This window comes from Chrysochloris asiatica, unplaced genomic scaffold (assembly GCF_000296735.1).
Source record: "Chrysochloris asiatica unplaced genomic scaffold, ChrAsi1.0 scaffold00001, whole genome shotgun sequence".
NCBI lineage: Eukaryota > Metazoa > Chordata > Mammalia > Afrosoricida > Chrysochloridae > Chrysochloris > Chrysochloris asiatica.
In genome coordinates, this window is record NW_006408519.1 from 52,810,279 (window position 1) to 52,834,934 (window position 24,656).

At 56.7% G+C, this 24,656-nt stretch overlaps 3 protein-coding genes across 3 annotated transcripts in view; 2 read left to right on the forward strand and 1 right to left on the reverse strand.

Annotated features, from left to right (window-relative positions):
- The window catches only part of SPATC1 (spermatogenesis and centriole associated 1), a 41,026-nt gene extending 29,837 nt beyond the window's left edge, over positions 1 to 11,189 (forward strand). Inside the window, exon 5 of the mRNA XM_006830875.1 lies at positions 10,860 to 11,189. Within this exon, the coding sequence (XP_006830938.1) occupies positions 10,860 to 11,189 (330 nt within the window). The remainder of the gene's footprint in view (positions 1 to 10,859) is intronic.
- Positions 11,190 to 12,801: 1,612 nt separating this feature from the next.
- Positions 12,802 to 14,867, forward strand: LOC102827431 (sphingomyelin phosphodiesterase 3-like). The gene is made up of 7 exons (XM_006830876.1): positions 12,802 to 13,626; positions 13,743 to 13,815; positions 14,027 to 14,167; positions 14,238 to 14,327; positions 14,417 to 14,480; positions 14,563 to 14,698; positions 14,775 to 14,867. The coding sequence occupies exons 1-7, from the start codon at positions 12,802 to 12,804 to the stop codon at positions 14,865 to 14,867; spliced, it is 1,422 nt and encodes a 473-aa protein (XP_006830939.1).
- Positions 14,868 to 14,939: 72 nt separating this feature from the next.
- OPLAH (5-oxoprolinase (ATP-hydrolysing)) lies at positions 14,940 to 23,121 on the reverse strand. Its single transcript, XM_006830768.1, has 26 exons — positions 22,907 to 23,121; positions 22,645 to 22,836; positions 22,194 to 22,293; positions 21,995 to 22,118; positions 21,721 to 21,916; positions 21,460 to 21,625; positions 21,222 to 21,360; positions 21,073 to 21,140; positions 20,683 to 20,948; positions 20,462 to 20,574; positions 20,196 to 20,366; positions 19,902 to 20,039; positions 19,669 to 19,807; positions 19,448 to 19,560; positions 19,077 to 19,228; positions 18,261 to 18,421; positions 18,068 to 18,169; positions 17,822 to 17,996; positions 16,728 to 16,912; positions 16,494 to 16,640; positions 16,284 to 16,418; positions 16,056 to 16,205; positions 15,790 to 15,947; positions 15,509 to 15,669; positions 15,283 to 15,380; positions 14,940 to 15,109 (listed from the first exon to the last, which is right to left on the reverse strand). The coding sequence occupies exons 1-26, from the start codon at positions 23,075 to 23,077 to the stop codon at positions 14,963 to 14,965; spliced, it is 3,867 nt and encodes a 1,288-aa protein (XP_006830831.1). The 5' UTR covers positions 23,078 to 23,121; the 3' UTR covers positions 14,940 to 14,962.
- Between the last annotated feature and the right edge of the window lie 1,535 nt (positions 23,122 to 24,656).

Genomic DNA, 24,656 nt, shown 5'->3' on the forward strand with positions numbered 1-24,656 from the left:
ATTTGCAGGCTTGATAGTCCCGTCGGGCATAGCTCTACTTGGAATCCACTCGATGGCTGAGGGTTTGGGCTGGATTTTTCAGGCATGCAATCTAGGAGCCCTGAGGGGACGGTCAGTGTTCTGTATACAAGTTACACGAGGACTGAGTGGTCTGCGGTTTCTGTCTTCTATTCTGCATTTTCTTCTAAAGATGTAATGCCTCTGTGCCTTTAATGCACGCTGCTGTCTATGATCACTATGAATGGTGTAAAGTGAGGAACTGCTTTTCCCCACGTACAGCCAGACACCTGGCACCAGAGGCCAGTAGGGCCCAGAAGCAACAGAGGACCAACAGAGTAGCATCGTTGCAAGGCAGAATGGAGTGTAGCCGAGGCCAGCGACAGAGAAGGCTGGTGGACGGGGTCCCTACCATCAGGCCCTGAACCAGCCCATGGAGACACCACAGGGAGGAAGCTTCCCCTCCCAGCTTTTCATGAGCCCCCAGAGGACATGTAGGTCCATTAGTGTGATCCTTTGGGTCTGCACCCCATAATTCAAGTGCCAGGGAAGCCGCCCAGCCCCACTGCTCGGTAAGGCCCCTGGGTACATCTCTGGCCTACTGGCCTGTCCCGCACCAGTTCCATGCTTTCTGCCGCACTGGAGGGTGGAGGAGATCCGGGCTCTTTCAGGACCGCTCCTCCTGCACCATCTCCCAGGCGTTCTCCGTACTAAGTCTACGATCTGTTTGTTAGGGTCCGGGAAAGGCCCAGTTCCCATTGCGAGTTGCTGTGCATTGGTTTCTAGTCGAATCTGGGCTCACGAATAAGTCTGCAGCTCTGCTTAGTCCTCAGCATTACTCTGTGTCTGCAGCTCCTGACACTGGGCCTCTCAGGTCACACTGACTGGCGGCTCGGGGACGGGAGTGCCACCGCGCAGCTCATCACACGTGCACCTGCTCGTGGCCGTTTCAGAGTTACAACCAATGCTGTCATCATCACTCTGAGTGTCACTGAATCAGCTTCGACTCATCGAGACTCCATATATGGCTTCTGAGGAACCACCAGCCTTGTGTTAACAGTCCTGTGCCTATCCTACAGCATCACACCAGGAGTCCAGCACTGTAGAAACACGGCTGTCCATGTCTCCAAAAGGCGGCATCCGAAGGGTCAAAGCCACACACTGTGGCTCCAGTGGTCCACAGAGAAACTGGACATGAAACTGTAAAAGACTTTGTCTCTCCTACTTCGGATGAGTGATCTGGAGGGACCCGTCCCTGGAGAAGGACATGCTTGATATAGTGGAGGGTCAGCAAAACAGAGGAAGACCCCCAATGAGATGGATTGGCACAGGGGCAGCAGCAGTGGGCTCAGTTGTTAGGACTGGAGGACAGAGCAGGACTGGGCAGTGCTTCCTTCTGTTGTGTTTAGGATTGCTATGTGTCAGAACCGACTTAACAGCAACAACATTGTGTGAAAATACCAGTTCAAACAGAAGGCTACAAAAATGCATCCGTATCACACAATTCAGAAGGGGGATTGGAAACAAGAAACACAGGGAGGAAGTAGGAAAGTGATGTTACACTGAGAGGCCTGCAATCAAGGGGAAACCAAGTGGATCGTTTGTAGACTGTGAAACTGACGACCTTCTCTGTAAACCTTCCCTCAATTCACCATAAAAAAAAGTTGAAAAGATAAAGCTTTGGAAAAGACATCAATCTTGAATGCAGAAACTGGCCACGCTGGTGGCCTCCTGCCTTTCCCAGGATCCCTTTCCAGTTTGCACATGTGTAACTGATATTCTAAAGAAAGAGTGGTCCCGGAGCTGGAGGCAACTCTTCATGGTCGGGCCAAGATGACCATATTCATTTCTAGGACCGCCATAGCAAAGCGCCACAAAATGGGTGGGCACAAATGAAACCCTAACCCCTGGGGCTGCCCACACACTTGTGTGTCATACTGTGGTGGCTTTCAAGTTGCTATGACAACTGAAGCTCCACCTCCATTATTCAAACCCCGGCAGGATCACCCACGGGGTACAGGCTTCAGTGGAGCTGACGCAGAAGAAGGACCTGGCGACCCACTTCATGACAAAAGGCAGTGGAATGCTAACCATAGCAGCAGGACATTATCTGATACAGAGCCAGCAGACGGAGCCCTCAGACTGGCACGCGATGAAAGTACAACGAAGGTGGTGCCCTGGGGGGACGCTGTGGGTTCATGCGCTGCACTGCAAGGTTGTTAGAACCACAAGGTCTGTGGTTCAAACTCACCAGCCACTCCTTGGAAATCCCATGTAGGGTCGCTATGAATTGGATCCAATTTGACGGCATTTAACAACAAATGACAAGGGAGAACCAGAGTCCTGGGGGGGCGCTGTGGGTTCATGCGCTGGACTGCAAGGTTGGTTTGAACCACAAGGCTGGTGGTTCAAGCTCACCGGGTGCTCCTTGGAATGCCTATACAGGGTCGCTGTGGGTCGGAACCGACTCAATGGCACTTAACAACAGCAAGTAAGAGCTGCCTCCTCAAAGAGGGTGGAGGTGGTGGTGGTGGTGATGTGCCATGGAGTCGGTTCCGACTCACAGTGACCCTGTACAGGGTTTCCAAGGCTGTAAATCTTCACGGGAGCAGAAAGCCTCATCTTTCTCCTGCGGAACAGCTGGTAGTTTTGAACTGCTGACCTTGAGATAAGCAGCCCAACTGGTGACCACTACGCTACCAGAGCTCCTCAAAGTAATCACCCTTAACGATGAGGCTGGAGAAAAGCTTTCAGGACCTACATTTGCTGATGGGGCACAATTCAGAAGGGGAAGAAATGACTGCAAACACCAGATGGAATGCACAGGAATCAAAGTGACTCCATCTGTGGAAAGAGACAGTGAAGTCGCTCAGTCTCACCAGTCAGGATAAGGTCACAAGCTGACGGCGGAAGACACCATTGGTTCCTCATACGCAAGTTCATCTTGAGGCTGAAGAAAATTAAAACAGTCTGTGAGAACCAAAGTGTGATCTTTGGTGTATCCCACCTGAATTTAGAGACCACCACCTGAAGAATAGATTTGACGTATTGAACACTCATGAGTTGTGGGATGACATCAAGGACATCATACATGAAGCAAGCAAAGTCATTAAAAAGAAAGAAAAGAACAAAATGAATGTCAGGAGAGACTCTGAAACTTGAACTTCAGAAGCTAAAGCAAAACTGGGAGAGATAATGATACAAGAGAGTAGAACAGAAAATTTCAAGGGGCAACTTGAGAACACAAAATAAACTATTATAATGAAATGTGCTAAGACCTAAAGTTAGAAAACTCAAAGGGAAGCATTCTCAAGCAGAACCAACAGAAGAGAAAGTCAAGTCTTTCGTTGCAATAGTAAAGGATTCTATGGGCTAAATGGAAGGGCCAGTCCATGAATAAGGCCATCATGCTTAGTAAAGTGGAGGGTCAGTGAAAAAGAGGAAGCTCCCCAATGGCATGGATTGGCATAGTGGCCAAAGCAAGAGGCTCAAGCATGGCAATGATTGTGAGGGTGAAACCGGGCAGTGTTTCATTCCGTCGTGCAGAAGATCACTATGTGTTGGTACTAACTCGACAGCACCTAACAACAACATGGGCAAAATATTGAAGTATCAAGGGAAGATGAAAAGAATAGAGTCACTGTACCAAAAAAAAATGTCAACACTCAACCATTTCAGGAGGTACCGATGGTGCTGAAGGGAGAAGTCCAAGCGGCCCTGAAGGCATTGGCGGAAACCAGGAATTGATCAATGTCAATTGAAATGTATGAACAAATGCAGAAGTGCCCTTTTGTCTTGGAAGACAGCTGCCTGGCTAACAGATTGGAAGAGATCTATATTTGTGCCCAGTCGAAAAACAGAAAGATGACCCAACAGAATGTGGACAGTATCTACATCATTAATATCACATGCAAGTGAAATTTTGCTGAGAGACTTGAGAAGAATCCTTCTGTTCATCTTACATTGATTGGTTTATGATAGTATCATCCTCAATACTGAGGCTGGTGCAGGACCGGGCCGTGTTTCATACTGTTGTACATACGGTCGTTAGGAATCGGAACTGACTTACAATAACAACATCGCTAATATTTAGAGAATAAATGTTTTCTAAACTTTTCTTGTGAATTAAGCAAAGTGTTTTACAGAGCGGATCATCAGTTCTACGTCCAGCAAACCCTACACTTTGCTTCATTCCAATGATCGCGATTCCCTCCAAGCACCGGTAGTAAGCATTGCTTACCTGTATTTCCTTTACTTCTTGCACTCCTCCCTGTGTCTCCTGCCACCTTCATCGTTCATCTGCCAACCTCCCTCTTATTGTATATTGCCTGCCTGCCCCATCATCCATGTTAGCATGTGTCTACCCGCTAGCCCGTGAGTAATTCCCTCCCCTCCCACCCCCTACTCATCAATAGCCATCAGAGAATATTTCCTTTAGCTAGAAAATCTTTTATTAACTTTTTACAATGATCTCATACAATATTTATCCTTTTGTGGTTTGACTAATTTCACTCAGTGTAATATGTTCCAGGTTCATCCATGTTGGGAGGTGTTTGGCAGATTCCTCGCTATTCTTCAAGTTTTTGTACTATTCCATTGTGCGCACGTACCAAACTTGTTGACCCGTTCTTCTGTGGCTGGGCACTGAGGCTGTCTCCATGTGTGTGCAGAGATCTAGTCATGTCACAGCTCTTCTTTCTTGAGGCTCTATACCAAGCAGAGGGGTTGCTGGGTCATGCGTGTGTCATACTGTTTCCACAGTGATAGCACCATTTGTCAGTCCCGCCAGCAGTTTAGGAGGGTCCATTCTCTCCACACCGTCTTCAGCATTTGGTGTCTGTGGGTTTTTTTTTTTTTTTTACTTTACTATTAATGCTGGAGTAAGACACTATCTAATTTTGGTTGTATTGATTTACATCTTTCTGATGCCTAATGATGGTGAGCATTCTGAAAATAATTTTTAAATGGTTGCATCAGTACATAGACATGTAATTGCCAGAAATTCAAGCAGGACTCCAAAAAGAGGATGTGGAATGAGGGCTATCATTGCTGATGTCAGATAGATCTTAGCTGAAAGCAAAGAATACCAGAAAGATGTTTACCTCTGTGGTACTGATGCTACAAAGGCATCCTAATAAATTATGGATAACACTGTGAAGACTAGGGATTCCAGAAGACTTGACTGGCTGTCATATGAACAGAACAAGGGGATACTGCCTGGTTTAAAACCAGGAAAGGTGTGTGTCAGACTCAGCTGTAGCCTTTCCCCATACATGTCAATCTCTATGCTGAGAAACTGAGTTCTGTGAAGAAGAACGGGACATCAGGATTGGAGGAAGACTTATTAATAACCTGCAATATGCAGATGACACACCCTTACTTGCTGGAAGCAAAGAGGACTTGAAGGACTGACTAATGAAAATCAAAGATTACATCCTTCAATATGGATTGCACGTCAACATCAAGAAAACAAAAATCCTTACAACTTGTCAAAAGCAGCATCGTGATAAATGGAGACCAGATGAAAGTTGGCAAAGGTTTTCTTTTACACGGATCCATTATCAATGTCCATAGTCAAGAGAGCAAATGTGGTTCTACGTTGGGGAAATCTGCTGGGGGGAAAAAGTCACTTTGAGAAGTAAGGTGTGCCTAATGCAAGCAATGGTATTTTCAGTTGCCTCCTAGGTGGTCCAAACTCACCAGTTGCTCCTCAGAAACCCTATACAGAGTCCCTATGAGCTGGAACCGACTTATAATACCAACAACATATGCATGCAAAACCTAGACAATATGTGCGGGAAAACAAAGAATTGATATATTTAAATTATAGTATTGGCAAAGAATATTGAAATGGCCACGGACTGCCAGGACAAGGAACCAATTTGCCTTGGAAGTCCAACCAGGATGCCCCTTAGAATTGAGGATGGTGAGACTTCATGTCCTGTCCTTTGAACATGTTATCAAGAGGAAGCAGACCCTGGAGAAGGTCGTCATGCTTGGTATAGTAGAGAGTTAGCAAAACAAAACAAAAATGGAAACACAAGACTCAACAAGGCGGATGGACACAGTCGCCGCAACAATAGCTTCAGTTACAGCAATTGTTGTACATTGTGCGCGTAGCTCAGGACTGGGCCGTGGTTCATTCTGTTGTCCTTAAGGCTGCTGCCATTGGGAACCAACTTGACAACATCCACCAACAACAACACAAGTTGTAGTGCTCATTCTTGTCACCTCTTCGCTCCAGCTGCGGAGATCTTGGCATCCTCCTCCGAGGGGAGGGGTGGGCATACCTGCATCTGACTGAATCTTTTCCAGAGTCCCACTTACACTTTTTGTTGTTGTTGTATATTTATTTGGTATCTAACTAACCTTGCCAAAACCTTTCACCGGTTCTAATAGCTTGTATATCATGTTGGGTTTTCTGTATAAACAATCGTATTGTCTACAAATAAGGGCAGTTCCCCTTTCTTCTAGGTCTTCCATCTCATTTTCATCATCTTGGGCAGTACTTACTAGAAGATCTGATACAGACAACCTTAGCCTGTCTTCACTTTACTAAGAATGCCTCAGGAGTCCTGGGGTGGCACTGTAGGGTAAGCACTCGACCAGCCACAAGGTGGGCATTGTAAACTCACCAGCCACTCCTCAGAAGCCCAGTCCAGGGTCACTGTGAATTAGGACCGACTCAATGGCACTTAACAACAGTAACAAGAATGCTTCTAGTCAGAACAGAAGTTGAAGGATGTTTCTAGTCCCCCCGTTAAGTGTGTTCTGAGACTGTCTTTTTTATGAGGCAAACCAGACAGGGAGGGTACCTGGTTACAAACAGCAGAATCCACAGTAGTTGATTTTAGCAGAAAGGGATTTTTGCCAAATGTGTAGGCAGTTGGAGAATGACTAGGAAGGACTCCGAATCAGGCTTATTTGCTATGGTGGTGGTGGTGAAGTGCCAGTGAGTCGGTTCTGACCCATAGTGACCCTGTATAGGGTTCCCCAGGGGCAGCTGGTGAGCTTGAACCACTGACCTGATGGTTCAAACCAACTTTGCAGTCCGGCACATTAACCCATGGTGTGCCACACCGGTCCTCAAACATACCCTTGGCACCACTGTCCCAGGGATAGTATATATCATACACCAAGATGCCCACATTTGGGTACCACTCTCCCTAAAGACAGTCCTACTGTCGCTGTAGGATAAGCACTGGGCTGTTAACCGAAACCCACCAGTCACTCCTTGGAAACCCTACAAGGGCCGCTGTGAGCTGGAACTGACTCAGCGACACTTACAACAATTCCCCAAAGAACCAACACCATGGTCCTTGTACTCCCTAGAAAACCTGTTCTCCCTGCATGAACTGCCTCCTCAAGGAACAGGCCTCTGCTTATTCAGAAACCCAGGTGAGGGGTCAGCTGTAGCTGCAAGGAAGTCTGAAAAGGTGATTTTAGTCCCGGAAGATAATAGTAAACACTGGGTGAGTTGTTTCAGCGCCTGCCACACCAGGTTCCCAAGTTTTCTCTATTCCTCATTTGCTGAGTTTTCACCGTGAAAGACGGTCTGATTTTGTGAAATACTTTTTCAGTCGCTATAGAGATGATCACGGGTTGTTTTCCTTTCTTTGATCTTTAATCTGTAAAGTACTGTAGATGATAGTCTGATGGTAAACCACAGCACATTGTTTTCATTCCACCAAGAAGCTCAATTTGTTTTTGTAGCTTTCCTTTGTGGGTGAGGGACCCTGTCAAGCTGCTGCTACTCTCAGCTGCTAGTCAGAAAGGTGGCAGTTTGAAGCCATCCAGTCGTGCCATGGAAAACAGGCCCAGTGATCCCTTCCTGTAAGATTGTTGTTGTTAAAGTTGTCGAGTTGTAGCCCACTCATGTTGTTGTTAAAGTTGTTGAGTCGAGTTGTGTCCAACTTATGTTGTTGTTAAAGTTGTCGAGTTGTCTCCCACTCATGTTGTTGTTAAAGTTGTCGAGTCGTGTCCAACTTATGTTGTTGTTAAAGTTGTTGAGTTGTTTCAGACTCATAGTGACCCCATATATGGTTTCCAAGGAGTGACCGGTGGGTTTGAATCACCAGTTTTGCAGCTAGGAGTCCAGTGCTTATCCTATAGCACCCACAGAGTCCAGTTCTCCTCTGAAACATGGGATCCTCGTAAGTCAGAATGAACTCCAGTGGTTTTTTTGGGGGGGGAGGTTTTGCATTAGTTTCTTCACAGGGACATCCAGGTACCTGTCCACGCTCTCTGCGTGTCCTGGTCCACATGTCCTGGGGACTTGGCCCAGGAGCTAGACCTCAGTTCCCAAGGGGGCAGAGCACAGAGTCATAGTCTCATCCCATTGGCTCCAACTTAGTGACCTGCCAGGCCTCAGTGCAAGGCTGTTGGGATACATGGTCAACCAAGGGAGCGTGGGAGAACTGCCCAGGGGACACTCACTGTCTCTGCCCTGCTCTTGGGTGAGAAGTGCCTACTTCATGCAGTTTTGTTTGCTGATCCTCCTCATGGATGTTTTGGAATCTGTCTCCTAATTTCCTTCTTTCTGCTTCCTTAAGATTTCCTTTTTTTTGAGATCTACTTTATTATTCTGCCTCCTCAAGTTGAGCGCCCTTTCTGGGTTACAGCTTCATTTGATTCTGTAACTTTTCGTTGTGAATTGAGTGAAGGTTTATAGAGCAGCCGTTTTCCATCCCATAATTCATACACATTCTGTTTCACGCCATCGACTGCGTGGTCCTCACAACCTGCCATCACTCATGTCACCCACTTCCTCCCTGTGCTTCCTCGGCCATTCCTTCTAAACACAGCCCTTGGGTAACTACTGCTCTTTGGATCTCAACTGGCTGCCTGTTCTGACATCTTTGCTTTCCATAAATACTTGTTGGGCAGGGAGGGACCCACTGACAGGGAGGCTGCATCAGGCAGCCAGTGGATGGGGGCCTGTGCGGGGGTGGAGCGGCCAACGCATGCGCAGCACTTTAGCCTCGGCTGCCCATGTGTGCATCATGAGTATCCCAAGGTGCCTCTATAAACTTCGTTTGATTTCCTCTTGACCCCGGTCGTCTGTGAGGACGCTCTGAGTCCATGGTCGGAAAGGCAATTGGCTGCAGCTTTCTCCTCACACATCTTTGTGTGAAATAAACGTGACAAAGTTAGTGTCCACCACGTTGAAGGGTGCACCGGAGTGCAGGTGCAGGTCCAGTGGCGTGTGAATGTCGTCAGCACTATTTCCAGGACGTTCAGCTCTTCCCAAACAGAAACTTAGTGCCCCTCAGGCTTGGGAAGAGCCCCTTTTGCCTTTCTGTCGTACACCTCTGCCTCTTCTGGACGCCTCACATCAGTAGAGTTACACGAGACTTGTCCTTTTGCATGCGGCCTGTTTCCCTGAGCTGTTTTCAATGGTCCATTGTTATGAGGGTGCACAGTGTGGGCCCCCCCACTCCCCACAGGGGCCAAGATTTCAAGAGGCCTTCCCATTCTCCGTATGTCTAAGACTCACCCACAAATGTCTGCTGAGCTCTTGCGGGTGGGCTGTCCAGCTAGGGCCTGAAAAACGGGGTGGAGGGAGAAGTCTCAGGGGCTTTAAGGACCCAGAAGCCAGGGAGCTGGTAGCTGACCAGGCCGCAAGCACAGGGCACTGGAGCCCAGGATGGAGCATCCACCACTGCCGCCCAGGATCTTTGTGCCCAGAGGTCAGCGTGGTCAAGCCGGGCCCTGAGCCTGGTGCTCCATCCAGATGGCTCAGCCAGCATCCAGAGTTGGGGGTGTGGATGGGGAGTCTTCCTGGGGAGCTGGGGAGACAGGGCACGGAGAAGCACACCCCCAGCATGGATGGGAACAGCATGGCAGGTGTAGGGGGCAGCCTTGGATTGTGGGGAGCCTGGTGGAGGAGGACTTCAGACCTATTTCTCCCCCAACCCCTCCGAGAGAGGCTGCCTGGAGGTAGGGACTACCTCTACAGATGACGGGCTGTGTAATTTGCGAGACCCAGTATCATGTGATAAGGAGCTCTGGTAGCGTAGCGATTACGAATCGGGCTGCGAACCTCAAGGTCAGCAATTCGAAACTACCAGCTGCTCCGCGGGAGAAAGATGAGGCTTTCTGCTCCTGTAAAGATTTACAGCCTCGGAAACCCTGTACAGGGTCGCTATGGGTCGGAACCGACTCCACGGCACTTAACAACAATAACAACAACAGTATCATGTGATAACAGGGTTCTTGTTCAAAACTTACAAGAGTTTCAGACCTGGCCACAGAGCACTTATCTGAAGGAGTGGCCTTGTGACTGCCTGAGGGGGGGGGGGGAAGGGGAGGGGGGCAGATGTGAGGAGGGAGGCTAAGAGAGGGAGGACTCAGAAGTCACTGACTGATTGGTAGTGAGGCAGTAGGTGGGAACCTGCCAGGATCTGGAGTGGGCAGGTGAGGAGTGGCAGAGAGCCTGAGGATCTCCCTCCCTGAGCTCTGAACCTGGACTTGACATCTCAGCATGTGTGGATGTGTGTATAGGAGTGGGGGGCGAGTCAGAGGAGCTAATGATGGCGCCCAGGGCAACGGAAGAGGGATCCGGAGAAGAAGCAGGGTGAGAAGCGAGATGCCCGGGGAGACCCCAGAGGTGTCCCGTGAGCTGGGCAACCTGGGGGCACCAAGTAGCATTACGAGGCCCTCACCCTCAGTCTTTGCCTTCCCTCCCCTCTGGACTCCTCCACACTTCCTGTGCTGCTCCCCTGCCCTCAGCTCAGCCCCAGGTTTCTGGAAGGGGCATCTTCTCATCCCCTCGAATGAGGTTCTACTGTGCAGCTGTTGGAGCCTGGCCCTCCCAAAAGCCCTCAAGGGTGGAAGGGGCCCTGACAGCTATGTCCCTACAGGCCTCCATGAACCCCAACGACAACAAACTGGACGAAGACATGTGCCAGACCCTCACACAGCGCTACGTGAGCATCATGAACCGGCTGCAGAGCCTGGGCTACAATGGGCGGGTGCATCCAGCAATGACCGAGCAGCTGGTGAATGCCTATGGCATCCTACGTGAACGCCCTGAGCTGGCCGCCTCCGAGGGTGGCTCCTACACTGTGGACTTCCTGCAGCGAGTGCTGGTGGACACTGTACACCCCACCATGCTAACCGATGCCCTGCTGTTGCTCTCCTGCCTCAGCCAGCTAGCACATGATGATGGCAAGCCCATGTTCATCTGGTGACACCCCAGATGCAGCCATTAAAGGTCCCATGGCCTCTGGCCACTCTAGCCATGTACCTGCCTCCTCTGAGTAGTGGGGAGGGCTTGTGGTCACGCCCCAGTGCTCTCCTGTCCCACCTGCTCCTGGGGTCCGTGTCCACCTAAGACCGTCTCGAGAGCCCAGAAACCCAGGTTGGTCCCAGGCTCCCCATCACCTGGTCATGGGGTCAGAATGGACCCCAAAACTCCCCGTGGGAAGAGCAGAGGATAGGAAGGACCTGGCAGCAAAAGGCTGTGGCTCAGTGCCCACTGGACTTCAGGGAGTTGGACAGGGATAAGGCCTGGGAGTGGAGGGGAGAAAACAGTCATATCCAAATTTAGGCATGGGGCAGCCCAGGGAGGTAGGACGCTTTGCCGAGATACCTGAGGTCCCAGAAGAGGAGCTCACGTCACAGCTACAGCATCCGTAAGGACCAGGGTGGGAACTCAGAGCTGTGAGCTTGGGCACCCCCCCCCCCCACACCCTCTGTGGGGCTGAGGAGGGCAAGCAGGAGGGCAAGGCAGAGCAGAGGAGAGAGAGGGGGAGTGGGGTCCAGGAGGGTGAGCTGCCCGTAGTACAGATGAGGAAGGGTGCTGGGAGCTGAGGGGGGAGGGCCAGGGGGCAGTGTAGGAAAGTCTGGAGGTTGGTGTGGGGCCCACCCAAGAGGAGGGATGCGGTGGATTTGTTGAGGAAGCAATCGCACGTCAGAGGAGGGGATCACGACAGCAGCTAATGAGGGGTGCAGAGAGAAAAATTGGTGCCAGGGCCTCAGAAGCTTGAGGCTCTCTGTCCTCCCCACTCCCAGACTCCTGCGCCTCTTGCTCAGTCCCTTGAAAGGACAGGAAAGGATGGCAGGCCCCAAAGGCACCCTTGGGGCAGCCCGGACCTGCGGCGCTACCTTCCGGATTCCGGAGCACGGGCCAGAAGAAGGGGCGCTGCTGGCTCGCGTGGCGCCAGGCGACTGGCAGGGCAGAAGGAACCAACGGTCTCTTCCCCCCAGAATAGGGAGTTCCTTGAGATAGGGTCACAGGACCGCCAACAATGTGGGCGGGCCTTTTGGGGGCTCAGCTTAGCGCTGAGCAGAGAGCGTCAGAACACTCCGCCAACCCCCTTTGAGGACTGTGTCTTTGAACACAGGCGCCAAATACCACGACTTCCGGCCAGTGTGTTGGGTGCGGTGAACCCCACGGTCTGGGCAGCTGGAGAATTCTACATCTCCACACCACCGGGCAAGGGTTGCCCTCAGCAGAGTCTCTCCACACACAGACCTCCGCGCCCTCACCCCCGCCAAGACCTTCCGGAGAGAAGGGGGCGGAGCTAAAATGACTGAGGGCGGGGCCGCAAGGCCAGGGGCTCTTTCGTTTTCCTTTTCGTTTTCTCCTAGAGTCTCCGAAGTTTTGCGCTCAAAAGGAAAGAGGAAACCTTCTATGTGAGCTTTACTCCCCCTGCGCCCGTGTCTCCAGGCTCCCCGGGGCACTGCACCTCGGCCTCACAGGCCGGCCGCGCCGCGTTCCCACAGACGTATCGAGGAGTCGGCTTACAAGCTGCAAGCGAATGAGCCCCCCCAGCGCCCACAGCCAACCTGCAGCGGGCCATGGAATCCCCGCCTGACTGGCCCCCAGCGCTTGATGCCCTGCGCCCTTCGCCCTTTCCTAACTCCATCCTGCATGCCCTGCACGGCCTGGGCCGCATGCTGCTCTTCCCAGCTTACTGGGCTCTGGACCAGCTACTGGGCTACTGGGCGCCGACGGCACGCGTGGGCATCCTGGGGAGGCTGAGCGCTGTGGTGTGTGCTGGAGCGGCGCTGCTACTGCTGCTGGCCTGTCTGCCCCTGGCGCTGCCGGGTCTACTACTCTGGCTGTTGCTGCAGGCCTGGCGCCGCCCCTTCTGCTACCAGCCCCCTCCACAGTCCTGGGCGCCACCCCAACCCTGGCGCCCGCGCCTTGAACCTAAGCGCTGCTTCGGCTTCCTCAGCGCCAACCTGTGCCTGCTGCCTGATGGACTGGCACGCTTTAGCAACCTGCCGCACACCCAACAGCGGGCCCAGGCTGTGGGCACCACGCTGCTCGCCGGCCTGCGGCCCTCTCGCTATGGAGCCACTGACTGCAGCCCGTCGCAAGCCCGGGGGCCGCGCGGGGTGCTAGCGGCCACATTGCCCACGGGCCTGGACTTCGTGTGCTTGCAAGAGGTATTCGACCTGCGCGCAGCGCACCACCTTGTCCGCCGCCTGGCGCCTAACCTGGGCCCAGTGTTGTACGATGTGGGCACGATGGGCCTGCAGCCCGGGATGCACCTCAAACTGCTGGGCAGCGGGCTGCTCCTGGCTTCGCGTTTCCCTTTGCTACACGCAGGCTTCCACTCCTTCCCCAATGGGCGCCGGGAGGACGCCCTAGCCTCCAAAGGACTGCTGTCAGCACAGGTACAGGAAGCCCACCCCACCCCCAGGGGGCGCACACCGTGGCCTAGGAGGAGGTGGGCAGTTCAGTGAGACTGGGTGGTGGAGAGGAGCTGGACCATGTATCTGTACTGTTGCAGGCACAGCTGGGTATCCTGGATGGGCGCCGCATTGTGGGCTTCCTGCACTGCACACACCTGCATGCGCCCAGAGGTCAGCCACCCGCCCCCATTCTATCCCAGCTGTAGGTTCTAACATAGGCTGGAACTTCTGCAAGCCACCCCTACCCCTATCACCTTTGCTTGCCTCCAAGGGTGCTGCAAGCCCCCAAGAGTGCCTGGGTGGGGTCTGTAGTCCAAGCCCCAGCAGGGAAAGGCCTCCAGGGGGCAGATCTGTATCCTGCGCTAAGTCCTCTTCCTGGCAGACGATGGAGCAGTGCGCAGCGAGCAGCTAACGCTGCTGCTGGACTGGGCTGAGCAATTTGAGGCCGAGAGTCGGCAGAGTGGCGATGTGGTGGCTTTCAGCGTACTCCTGGGAGACCTGAATTTTGACAACTGCTCCCAAGGTACGGAAGGGTGAAGGGTAGGGCTCAGGGCTAGGATAGGGCAGCCCATTAAGTGCATCTGTCGCTACAGGAGACAGCTGTGAACAGAAGCATCGGCTCTTCAACTGCTTCCAGGACCCCTGCCGGCTGGGTGTACGCCACGAACAGCCCTGGGCCCTGGGTACGGTCCAGGAGGTTGGCGGGTCTGGGGAGCGCCCCCAAACCAGGCTTGCACTGACATCTCCCTCTCCTCCCACCTCCCCCTCCCAGGGACACTGTTAAGCCCTCCTCTGCTCCACCACTCAGAAGCCAGCTCCCCAGAAATGCTGTGCAGGTAAGTGGCAGACCTGGGTCAGGTACCAACGGTGCAGGAGGGGACTGCACCCTGGCTTTGGTAACACTGCCCCCTCTCCCAGGGCCCTGGAACAACAGGAAGGGCGGCGCCTGTATCTGGCCGGTACTCCTAGCCACCATCACTCTACAAAGGCCTGGCAAGGCCGCCGCCTGGACTACATCCTGTACCGGGGAATGCCTGGGGCCCCCCTCATCCCGGTGAGGACCAGAGCTAGGGCAGGAGGGGCAGGCCAGCCGGGGGGCCAGTCACCCTCAACTTGACTCCCGCCCACAGGAAGTGGAACAGGTGACCTTCAGCACCGCCCTGGCAGGGCTCACGGACCACCTAGCGGTGGGCCTAAGGCTCCGCGTGTCGGCGCCTTCGTGACAGGTGCGCTACATGGAAACACTGACGCTGAGGCGTGTATGGAGTCGGCCACGCGGACCCAACGATGGGCAGCTTCAGCATCTTTAATGGGAGCCTTACACAGCCTCCTGAGCCCGGCGGTACTCGTACACGCTGCCGCGCTCCGGGAAGGCTGGGGCCTGTGGGGGCGACCCTGGTGGGGGGGCTGGGTCCTCGGGGTCTCCGTAACCGCCCCCACCAGGGGTGTGGAGACAGAACACGTCCTGTGAAGCACAGGGGTGTCTGAGCGCAGCACCTACTCCGCCGCCTCCCATAAAGCCCCCTCCCCTCCCCACCCACCATGATCGAGGGTGTCAAATTAAACTCAGCCTCTGGTTGTTTTCAACTCTCTTCCACCCTCTGTTGGGTGGGGGCCCAGGCAGACCACAGCCCTTACCCCAGGGTACACAGACACCGACGTCTTCCCACCTAGGTTGACAGTGCGCCCATCCTTGCGGATCAGCAGGTTGAGGCCTCGGTCTCCCGGCTCACCCCCTATGGGGAGAGGCAGGTGTGAGGTGGCCAGGCAGCAGGGAATCGGGACCAGCTAGCATGGAGCCAGAGTCTCTGTGGGGTGGAAAGGGGCCAGGAGGGGCAGAGGGGTCTGGGTGAACGCCACTCACCGTGGAGGCCGTAGGGCCGGAAGGCGCGGCGCTCCGTCAGCACCGACAGCAGCGCCTCCTCACAGAAGAGCAACTCACGAATGACGCCATCACCACCCCGGAAGCGGCCACGGCCTCCAGAGCCCGGCCTCAGCTCAAAGCGGCGCAGGACTACCGGGTACCTGCTCAGGCAGAAGGCGTTGAACACAGCGCTGCGGGGAAGGAGCTGAGTGCCAACAATCCCTGGCCTCTGCCTTGGCCACGCACACCCCAACTCCCTGCCCCTGCCCCAGCGCCCTCACCGGCTCTCCAGGATCTCGGGGTCGGTGATGCGCGTGTTGGTCATGTGGCTGTGCACACCGCTGCGCCCGTGCCAGCCGGGACCCGCGCCCGCACCACCTGCCACTGTCTCATAGTACCCCATATGGGCATTGCCCAGGGTCACGTTGTTCATGCAGCCCTGGGAGAGACAAGGGACACACAGACAACACAGCCTCAGCCGCTTGGGCTTGATACATAATCCCGCCCCTTCCCCCCACAGTCCCGCCCACTCCGGGCCCCACCTCACCTGGGAAGCTGCACAGGCCCCAAAAGCCCCCAGGATGACGTCGACCACACGTTGTGACGTCAGCACGTTGCCGCCAACCACTGCCGCCTCAGGGGACGGGTCCAGGATGGAGCCTCGTGGAATCACAACTCGAACTGGTGCCAGGCAACCCTGTGGAATGTGATTCTTAGGAAAAAAGTGGGCGTGGGGGGTCAGGACTGGCTTCCATGGAGCTGGGAGCCCGCATACCTGGTTGAGAGGAATGTCGCGGCCCACCAGACAGCGAAGACAGTAGATGAGGGCAGAGAGCGTGATGGCCCGAGGGGCGTTGAGGTTGCCAAACACCTCAGGCCCAGTGCCACTGAAGTCAAACACCGCACTGCCCTGCAGGAAAGGGGGCAGTCAGGAGCCGGAGTCAACCCCCATGAGCCCTGTGTGGACGCTGCCCTGGGGCCTGACCTGACCCAGGTTGATCTGCACCCGGAGTCGAATTGGGGAACCGTCATCCATGTGGTCCTCAGCTGACACCTCCAGGGGTAGGCCCCGGGCTTGTCTGGAAGTCCCAAAGGCACGAAGCATGTCCCGAACGGCCAGCTCAGCATTCGCCTGTCATGGAAAGTCCAGACGAGAGTTCCACCTCTGGGTGACACCAGAAAGTACCCTTCAATGTCCCTGGCCCTGCACCAAGCCTACCTGGATGTGGCCCATATAGGCCTGCACCACGTCCAGCCCATACTGCCCGATGAGCTCCCCCACCAGCTGAATGCCCTTCTGGTTGGCTGCCACCTGGGCACGGAGGTCCGACAGGTTATCATGGAGGTTCCGGGTCCCACTGCAGCCTGAGATCTTGCCTGGTGCCCGCAGGGCCTCAGTCACAGCTAAATTTAGAACAGGGAGGCACCACTGAGCTACCCTCCGGCCCCCCAGGGCACCTCCATGCCCATGCACCACCACCCCCATGTGGTCCTTTTCTGTGTCACTTACCCCTCCTGCCTCCACCTCTACCATATGCCAAACCTCCCTCCACACCCCAGCACCCCGGGGTGCCCTAGGCTGTAGCCAGCAGCTTCCCCTCTGCACTTATTGGAGCCAGAGAGCCCCGGGGAGGGTAGTCCCTCAGCAAACTCCCCTCCCCATTTCATCTCTCCTGCTGCTGGCAGCAACCTGACCCCTCCCCTCTCCCTCAACCATCTCCAGCCCTCAGGCTCCTGGCCTCTGTTTAAAGAGCATCCACATGGTCATCTGTCCAGTCCACCCTCTCACATCACTCTCCGCAGCCCGAGTTTCCAGTCCCCCAAAGACCATGGACAGGTGGGAACAGTTCCCTACCCCCTGGGGATAAGTGCCTCCAAGCTCCCTGGCCCCTGAGCACAGAACTCAGAGCCAAGGGAGTGGCCAGTCCTGGACCACATCCATATCCTCGGCACCCAGACAGCCTGAGGGTCCATTACTCATGGCCCCTGGCCCTGTGGCCATGTCTGCTCCATCAGTATTAGGGTCTCCACCCTCCAGCTGCCCCCAAGTCCCATCAAATGCTAACTGCAGCCACCACACCAGCTGCCCCTGCACACCGGGGGCAGGGGACATTGCCATCCCACTGACCAAGAGCTCAAACCAGAGCCAGGAAACTCTCTGAGAACTGCAGCCCCCATCCCCCGCCAGCCCCCAAAGCTGTTTCTCTGCAGCCCCCAGTGTCTAGAACCACTACCAGGAGTTCTGCCTGCTATAAAACCAACCCCACCCCCACCCCCCAACTCATCTCCCCACCCTCAGACCCTCCCACTCACCCTCCTCCTGGAAAACGCCCCCCTGGACGAGTTTGAAGGACAGGAAAGTAGCGCCTTCCTGCTGCAGCATGGTGGAGTGGGGAGGCATGGAGCCTGGTGTGATGCCACCGATGTCCGCATGGTGCCCGCGGCTGGCCACATAGAACACAGGCCGAGTCTGGCCTGGCCAGAACACCTGGAGGACAGAGCATGTGGTCAGCGGCAGCAATGGCCCCATCCCCAGGATGGCTGTGCAGCCCCCCTCACCGGTGTGATGACAGTCAGGTCTGGCAGGTGGCTGCCCCCTGCGACGGGATGGTTACTCAAAAGCACATCGCCAGGATGGAGGTCAGTCCCCAACTTCTGGATCTGAAACCAGAGGCCAGGCATGGAGCAGGGAGACGGGGAGGGGGAACAGGCAGGGACATCTGGCCAGGGAGCAGGGACGGGGCTACCAAACCTGGAATTGAACTGTCTCCTGCATGGCGCCCAGGTGCACTGGGATATGAGGGGCGTTAGAGACCAGCCCCCCGTCTGGCCCAAAGAGTGCACATGAGAAGTCCAGTCGCTCCTTGATGTTGGTGGAGATGGCTGTGCGTTGCAGGATACGGCCCATCTGCTCTGGGGACACAGAGTGACCAGGCGCCCGCTGGCCCCACCCACCCCACCGCAGGCCCAACCCTGAGGAGCAGGGCCCAGCAGCATTTCCTGGCCCTGGTGCGCAAGATAGCACAGTGAGGGACGGCCAGACTGTGGTGGCCCCTGGGACGCATGGAGGTGAGGCTCAAGCTCTCTAGAGCCAGCCTACCCCAACCTGAGAGTCCCACAGGTGAGTCCCCAGGCCATGCTGAAGCCCCACACCCACTGTCTCCCACACATCCCCTAGAGCTCCCCCAAGACCTCACCCAGACCAAGTATCCCTTTCAGGACACATCAGCTTCCTCCCCTGTCCTACCTGGAGCAGAAACCTGGCATCTCCATTGGGTCCCTTGGCCTGTCTGGAGCTCCCAGAAAAACCTGGGTCTGAGGCACTGAGCCCAGGGCCCAGACTCCCTGTAAGGCCCACCACCACTTCCTAGCCTACCTGGGTGAACTCAGGACCCTCCCTCCCCAGGGAGGGTCAGGGTCAGGGGGGTTCTTGGCCACTCTTGCTCTGGATGATACCCTTGCCAGCCCACCACATATAACCACTACCCACTTGTTCCACCCTGCGACCCCCGTCCCACCTCGGAGAGGGGCTGGGCCCTCGCAGCTGGGGGTTGGGGGAAGCACACACCCGCAATGCTCATGAAGCGGTGTGAGAAGATGGACAGCTGGATGGGGTCGAGCTGGGCACCCACTGTGCTGGGGACCTCGGCTCCCACGGAAATCCGGATGTCTCCCATCTCTGTCACCTCCGCTTGGCAGCCTGGCTCCACCAGGATAGTGCTGGGGATGGCAGACAGAGAGGCTGCAAAAGCCAGGCCAGACTACCCCCAGCCACGGGCCCCCCAACCCTAAGCCAAGGGATACCGTACTAAGGGACCCCCAGAAGCCCTGAGCCCTCAAGGCTTGGGTCAGAGAGGGGCTCCCATAGGCTGTCTCCTCGCAGCTTCGGCCCCAAACCTCACCCGTCCATGGCCTCCACCTGGCCAGCCCTCAGCCCACCTGTTGCTGTCGATGATGAGACAGGGCCCCTGGAGCTTGTGCCCAAAGCCCAGCTCTCCCAACAGGTACACGGGGGTCTCCTGGTAGCCCCCCTCAAAGTAGCACTGGGTCATCTGTGGAGGGCAGAGGGTGAGCGTGGCTCCTAGACCCAGCATCCTTCCTGGGGCCTCTCAAAGGGGCTCATGCACACCTACCCCTGTGTCCTGGGCAGGGCCACTCACCTTGTCCACCCGGGGAGGCCCAGTCTGGACTTTGGAGGTTTCCTCGAGGCGAAGGCCGCTGCGGCCAGTGCCCCTCACCCGGACATCATCCACCATCACTGGCCGCTCAGGGATGACGAAGCCAAACTCCCTCATGTATCTGCAGCATCACAGGTACCAAGGGAGACTCAGGGCAGGCTGCCAGCGGCCCGGAGGCCACCCCACCAGGCTCCTACAACGCGGAGCCCACGTACCTCTGCACAAAGGCTGCCCCAAAGTCACCGGCATGGGGTGAGCGGGCAGTGGCTGGATGCTGGTGGGCAGAGACCATCAGCGCACAGTCGGTACCCTGGTAGCGTAAGTGTAGGAAGCTCTCGGTGCTTATCTGGGACCTGCAGATGGGTGGATGGGCAGATAGGGACACTCCCACAGGGCTCCTGAGCCCCCGACCCAGTAACCGTTTTCCTCTAACCCTTCCACTTCCCTGTCTGAAGGCAGATGGAAAACCTGTGTGGGGGGCACTGGGGAGCCCTGGCTGTCTCACCCACCTGGGGAAGCCCTGGGCCCTCAGAGCATCCACGCACTGTTCCTCCAGACGGCCCAGCCTCTGGTCCAGCTGCACAAAGGTCTCAGGGCCATAGGGCAAGGCACAGGGTTCCTGGGCCTCGTGGACCACATCTGCCAGAGCTAACCCCATTGCCGACAGCAGCCCGCTGTGCCTGCAAGGAGGGAGGGAGGCCACCTTGGTAAACAGGCAGGGCTGTGAGGCAGTCCCATCCCAGGCAGGCACACGTGAGCAAAAACCCAGTCATACCTATGGATATGTACGGTGTCCATGCCCAGGGCCCGGGCGATGGCACAGGCGTGTTGCCCGCCAGCTCCCCCGAAGCAGGCCAACACATGGGCCGAGGGGTCATGGCCTCGCGCCTACAGGCCAAACGGGGTCAGCAGCCTCCCCTGTCCCATACTGCCTGGCCCCCCCGCCCCTCACCCATTCAGTGGCTTGAGTGAAGTGGGGGGGGGCGGGGGGCATACCTGCGTAAGTGCCCTGATGGGCCGGCACATGGCCTCATTGGCCACCCGCACAAACCCCATGGCTACCTCCTCCAGGCTCAGCAGGGCAGCAGGGCAGGGCCCATTTGCCAGGAAGCTGTTGACTTCAGTAGCCACAGCCTCTAAAGCCTTACAGGAGGCCTCGGGGGACAGCGGCTGGTCCTCTCCAGGCCCAAAGATGCAGGGGAAGGAAGCAGGTAACAGGCGACCCAGAACCAGGTTAGCGTCTGTCAGTGTCACGGGGCCCCCTGGAGGTGGACACAGGGTGAGCTTGGGGACGGGAGCCTGGAATGGAACAGGCGGGCAGGGACTCGGGGAGCGGAACCACAGCTGGGGAAGCTGGGACCTGCTGGACCGAGTACTAGCTCTTACCTTTGCGGTAACAAGCAGGGCCAGGGTGGGCTCCAGCAGATTCAGGCCCCACCACAAAGAGGCCCGACCTTGAAGGAAGGGAGACTTAGAATTGGACGTTAGAAGTGGGGAGGGATTGGGCTAGGGGTCTAGCCAGGTGGGGGGCTGACCTGAAGAAGAGGCGGGAGCCCCCACCAGCTGCTACTGTGTTGATGTCTAGCTGTGGAGCCTGGAGGGTGAGGCCAGCTGTAGTGGCCTCAAAGACATGTTCAAACTCTCCAGCGTAACGGCTCACGTCGGTGGACGTGCCTGGCAGAGAGAGAGGTGGGGGTTCACCCAGAGTCCCAGACGCCCAGCCTCTCCCCGCTGAGCCTTTCCCCGCCCCTAGCCCATGGCCTTCACTCATACCTCCCATGTCAAACCCGATGACCGGCTGACCCCCCTCGGCCCGGTAAGTGGTGGCTGAATAGCCAACCACACCCCCAGCGGGGCCTGAGAGGACAGCTCGGGAGCCGCTGAAGGCGTCCATGGGTGCCAGTCCACCGTCCGAACGCATGAACAGCACCTGTATGTCCTGGGAGTGAGGGGTCAGGTCAGGATGCGGGCAGTGGGCAGGTGGGCAGTGAGGGTCCAGGCAAGGTAGAGGGAGGGTGGGCGGGCAGGCCTTGCCTTGAGTTGGCCTTGGAAGCCGCAGCGGAAGCCCTGCACATATCGCTGGATGGTAGGCGTGAGGTAGGCGTCGGCACAGGCTGTGTGCCCCCGAGGTACAATTCGCACCATGGGCATGGCCTCAGAGGACAGCGCCACGTGTGTGAAGCCCAGCTCCCGGGCCAGCGCGCCCACCTGCTGCTCGTGCTGAGCCCACCTAGAGAGAGTAGCCTGTGGTGCTGCACCTACTGCCCACCACCCTCTATGTCCACTCAGCCCCCCGGCCCGCGCTCACGTGTAGGAATGCATGAACACCACGGCCAGGCTTCGGATGCCTCGGGCCAGGAGCCCTTCCAGCTTCCCCCGCAGGTCTCCCAGGTCCACAGGCTGCTGTACCTCCAGCAGATCCCCTGTGCGCCCTGCAGGAAGCCCACACGAGTCACAGGTGTCCATGGTCTGTGCCCACGTCCACCCTGATGCCAGCCGACGCCCACCTTTGACAGGTGTGCCAGCACCTGACTCGCGGCGATACAGCACCACGCGCTCATCTACCTCCAGCACCTCCGAGTACAACACCTCCGGCATGGGCACGGCCTGGGGGCAGGCAGAGGCTCGAAGCTGGTCAGGCCCAGGGTCCCTGGTGGGCTCCTGGCTGCTGGGGCAGTGTGGGCTCCAGGGGGGTCCACCAGGAGGGGCATCTGAGTATCCTGCCCCCACAAGAGCAGTTCCCTCCTGGAACTCAGGGTGTGGGAGTCAACCACCTCACCCCCAAGGTCTAAGACAGGATGTGATGGCCAAGAGAACACAAGGTCCCTGTACCCACTCTGAGGGCCTGGGTCTTGCTGGAAGTACCCATAACCTGTGTTCTGCCTATATCAGCTGCTGGCCTTGGGCCAACACTGACCCATCCTAAGGAAGCCTTCCCCCAGCCACAGGGGGACTCACCAAGTCAAAGAGGTCCCCACGGGCCTGGGTACCAATGTGCAGCAGGTCTCGGAAGCCTTTTGTCACCAGCAGCCCTACCCGCTCCCCTCGACGTTCCAATAACGCATTGGTGGCCACGGTGGTGCCCATGCGGATGCTGGCAATGCGGCTGGTGTCCAATGGCCGGTCCCGGGGCAACAGCACACCCCCCTCCTGAGGACAAAGGTCACTGTCTGCTCTGAGGCCCAGAATCTCCTCCCTGTCTCCTCAGACCCTGGCCCACCTGCTCCAAGATTCGGCGAATGCCCTCAGTGGGTGCATCTGCATAGTTGGCAGGATCCTCTGAGAGCAGCTTCAAGACCCGCACGTGCCCACCTGGGCACTGGGCGAACACATCGGTGAAGGTGCCTCCTCGGTCAATGGCGAAATGGAAGCGCCCCTCTGGGCTGCCCATGATGATGGGGCCTGCGTCCAGGAGTGATTCCTCTGCCTGCAGTCCTGGGAGCACTGGACAGAATGAGGGGAGCGGCGGCCTGGTCACCCACAGGCAGGGAGCCGACCTCTGAGCAGAGGCTCTGGCCCTTCAAGCAGCGTGGGGTAGGGAGAGAGGGCAGGGGCTCCAAATCCAGGAAGAGAGACCCTCGGGGACGACTCGCAGCGGAGCCAGTGCTGGGCAGGTAGGAGTGCGGCCTGTCGCCCCCATTACCGACTTCTAGTGCCCCTGGGCCGAAAGCCAGCGCCCAGAGCAGGCTTTCACAAGATGGAAGCGCCGCTGGGACCCTAAAATCCCTCTGGTTGGGGTCCTGGGTGCTTGTAGCAGGAGGAAGGTAAAGGACCTGGTGGTAGCTGCAGGCTGAGAAACCCCCTTCTCACTGGGGTCGACCTTCACCCCCCCAGGGGGCGTGGCCTCAAAACCACGACGGGGCGGGGCCGGGGGGAGAGCCGACAGGAGGCGGCTAGGGGAAGACCGTCTGGACGCCCTGCAAGGTGGCGGGCCACCCGACACACACATACGTACACACCTGGCAGAGCCCACCTGGCTTGTGGCTCCAGGTCTCTGGCGGTCGCTCCGATGCGTGCCCTGCGCCTGGGGAGGGGCCTGGGGTAGCGGAAGCAGGCCCGCCCCCCGCAGGACCGGTCCGGGCGCCCGCCGTGCGGGTTGCGTCAGCCCAGCCTGCCAGAACCGCCCTGCGCGCCAAGACCTGCCTGAGGACGCCGACTGGGCCCGGGCTAGCGGCTCTACCCCGCGGCCTGGTTCAAGGGCACCTTGACCATTTTGTGTCCAGGGAACACAGTGTTTCCCCCTAAAGCCCGACAAATCTGGACTGCGCCTGGGAGGGCAGTGGGGGCGCCACACGAAGGGCGGAATTAGGGGATCAGTAGGGGAAACGACGCGTTTCTAGGTACCCGCAGTTGTGTGTGCAGGCGCTGTGGGCAGGGGCCCAGCCACACCCACTGCAGCCGATACCTCCCCCCGACCCCACCCCGCGTTCACCAAGTCATCTCGACAGAAGGTGGCGGGCTCGTTCCCGAAGGGCAGAGCCACCTCTTCCTGCCCTGGTTGGGAGTGCGCCTGCGTGTCCCACTTGGCTGTGCGGTGGACGCGAGGCACCCCAGAACTTCCCAGGGAGGGCACAGCAGGTAAAGTAGCGCAGAAAGAGGGGGCTCAGGAGCGCTGCCGCCGGGACCCTTGTCTCACCTCACACCGGATTCCCCACTTCCCAGACCGGATTTCCCTCTTCGCCGCCCTTCCCCACCTCCGCGTGATCCCAAACCTCCATCCCCTTGCCCACAGCAGCTAAAATGTAAATTAGATCATGTAGCTGCGTGCTGAAAGCCCTAGGCTTCTGTGGTACCAGAATTAAGCTCGCCCGGCCTTCCACCCAACTCTGCACACAGTGGTCCGGTGGACCCTGCATGCCTCCATGGTCAATAAACTAGGTAAGCACGGGCATACTTGTGCTTACTTACTAATCTGTAGTAAACTGCTTCACATTTTTCACATCATAGATTCTGCTTCTAAAATGTGGATG

Excerpts from the sequence above, each read along its gene's own strand:
- OPLAH (XM_006830768.1), bottom strand. The coding sequence starts at position 23,077 with ATGGGCAGCCCAGAGGGGCGCTTCCATTTCGCCATTGACCGAGGAGGC. Across the intron at positions 20,367-20,461 it reads GACACCGTACATATCCATAG|GCACAGCGGGCTGCTGTCGG; the intron begins GTATGACTGGGT and ends CCCTCCTTGCAG. Across the intron at positions 20,040-20,195 it reads AGGGCCCAGGGCTTCCCCAG|GTCCCAGATAAGCACCGAGA; the intron begins GTGGGTGAGACA and ends ACCCATCTGCAG.
- LOC102827431 (XM_006830876.1), top strand. The coding sequence starts at position 12,802 with ATGGAATCCCCGCCTGACTGGCCCCCAGCGCTTGATGCCCTGCGCCCT. Across the intron at positions 13,627-13,742 it reads AAGGACTGCTGTCAGCACAG|GCACAGCTGGGTATCCTGGA; the intron begins GTACAGGAAGCC and ends GTACTGTTGCAG. Across the intron at positions 14,481-14,562 it reads TCCCCAGAAATGCTGTGCAG|GGCCCTGGAACAACAGGAAG; the intron begins GTAAGTGGCAGA and ends CCCCTCTCCCAG.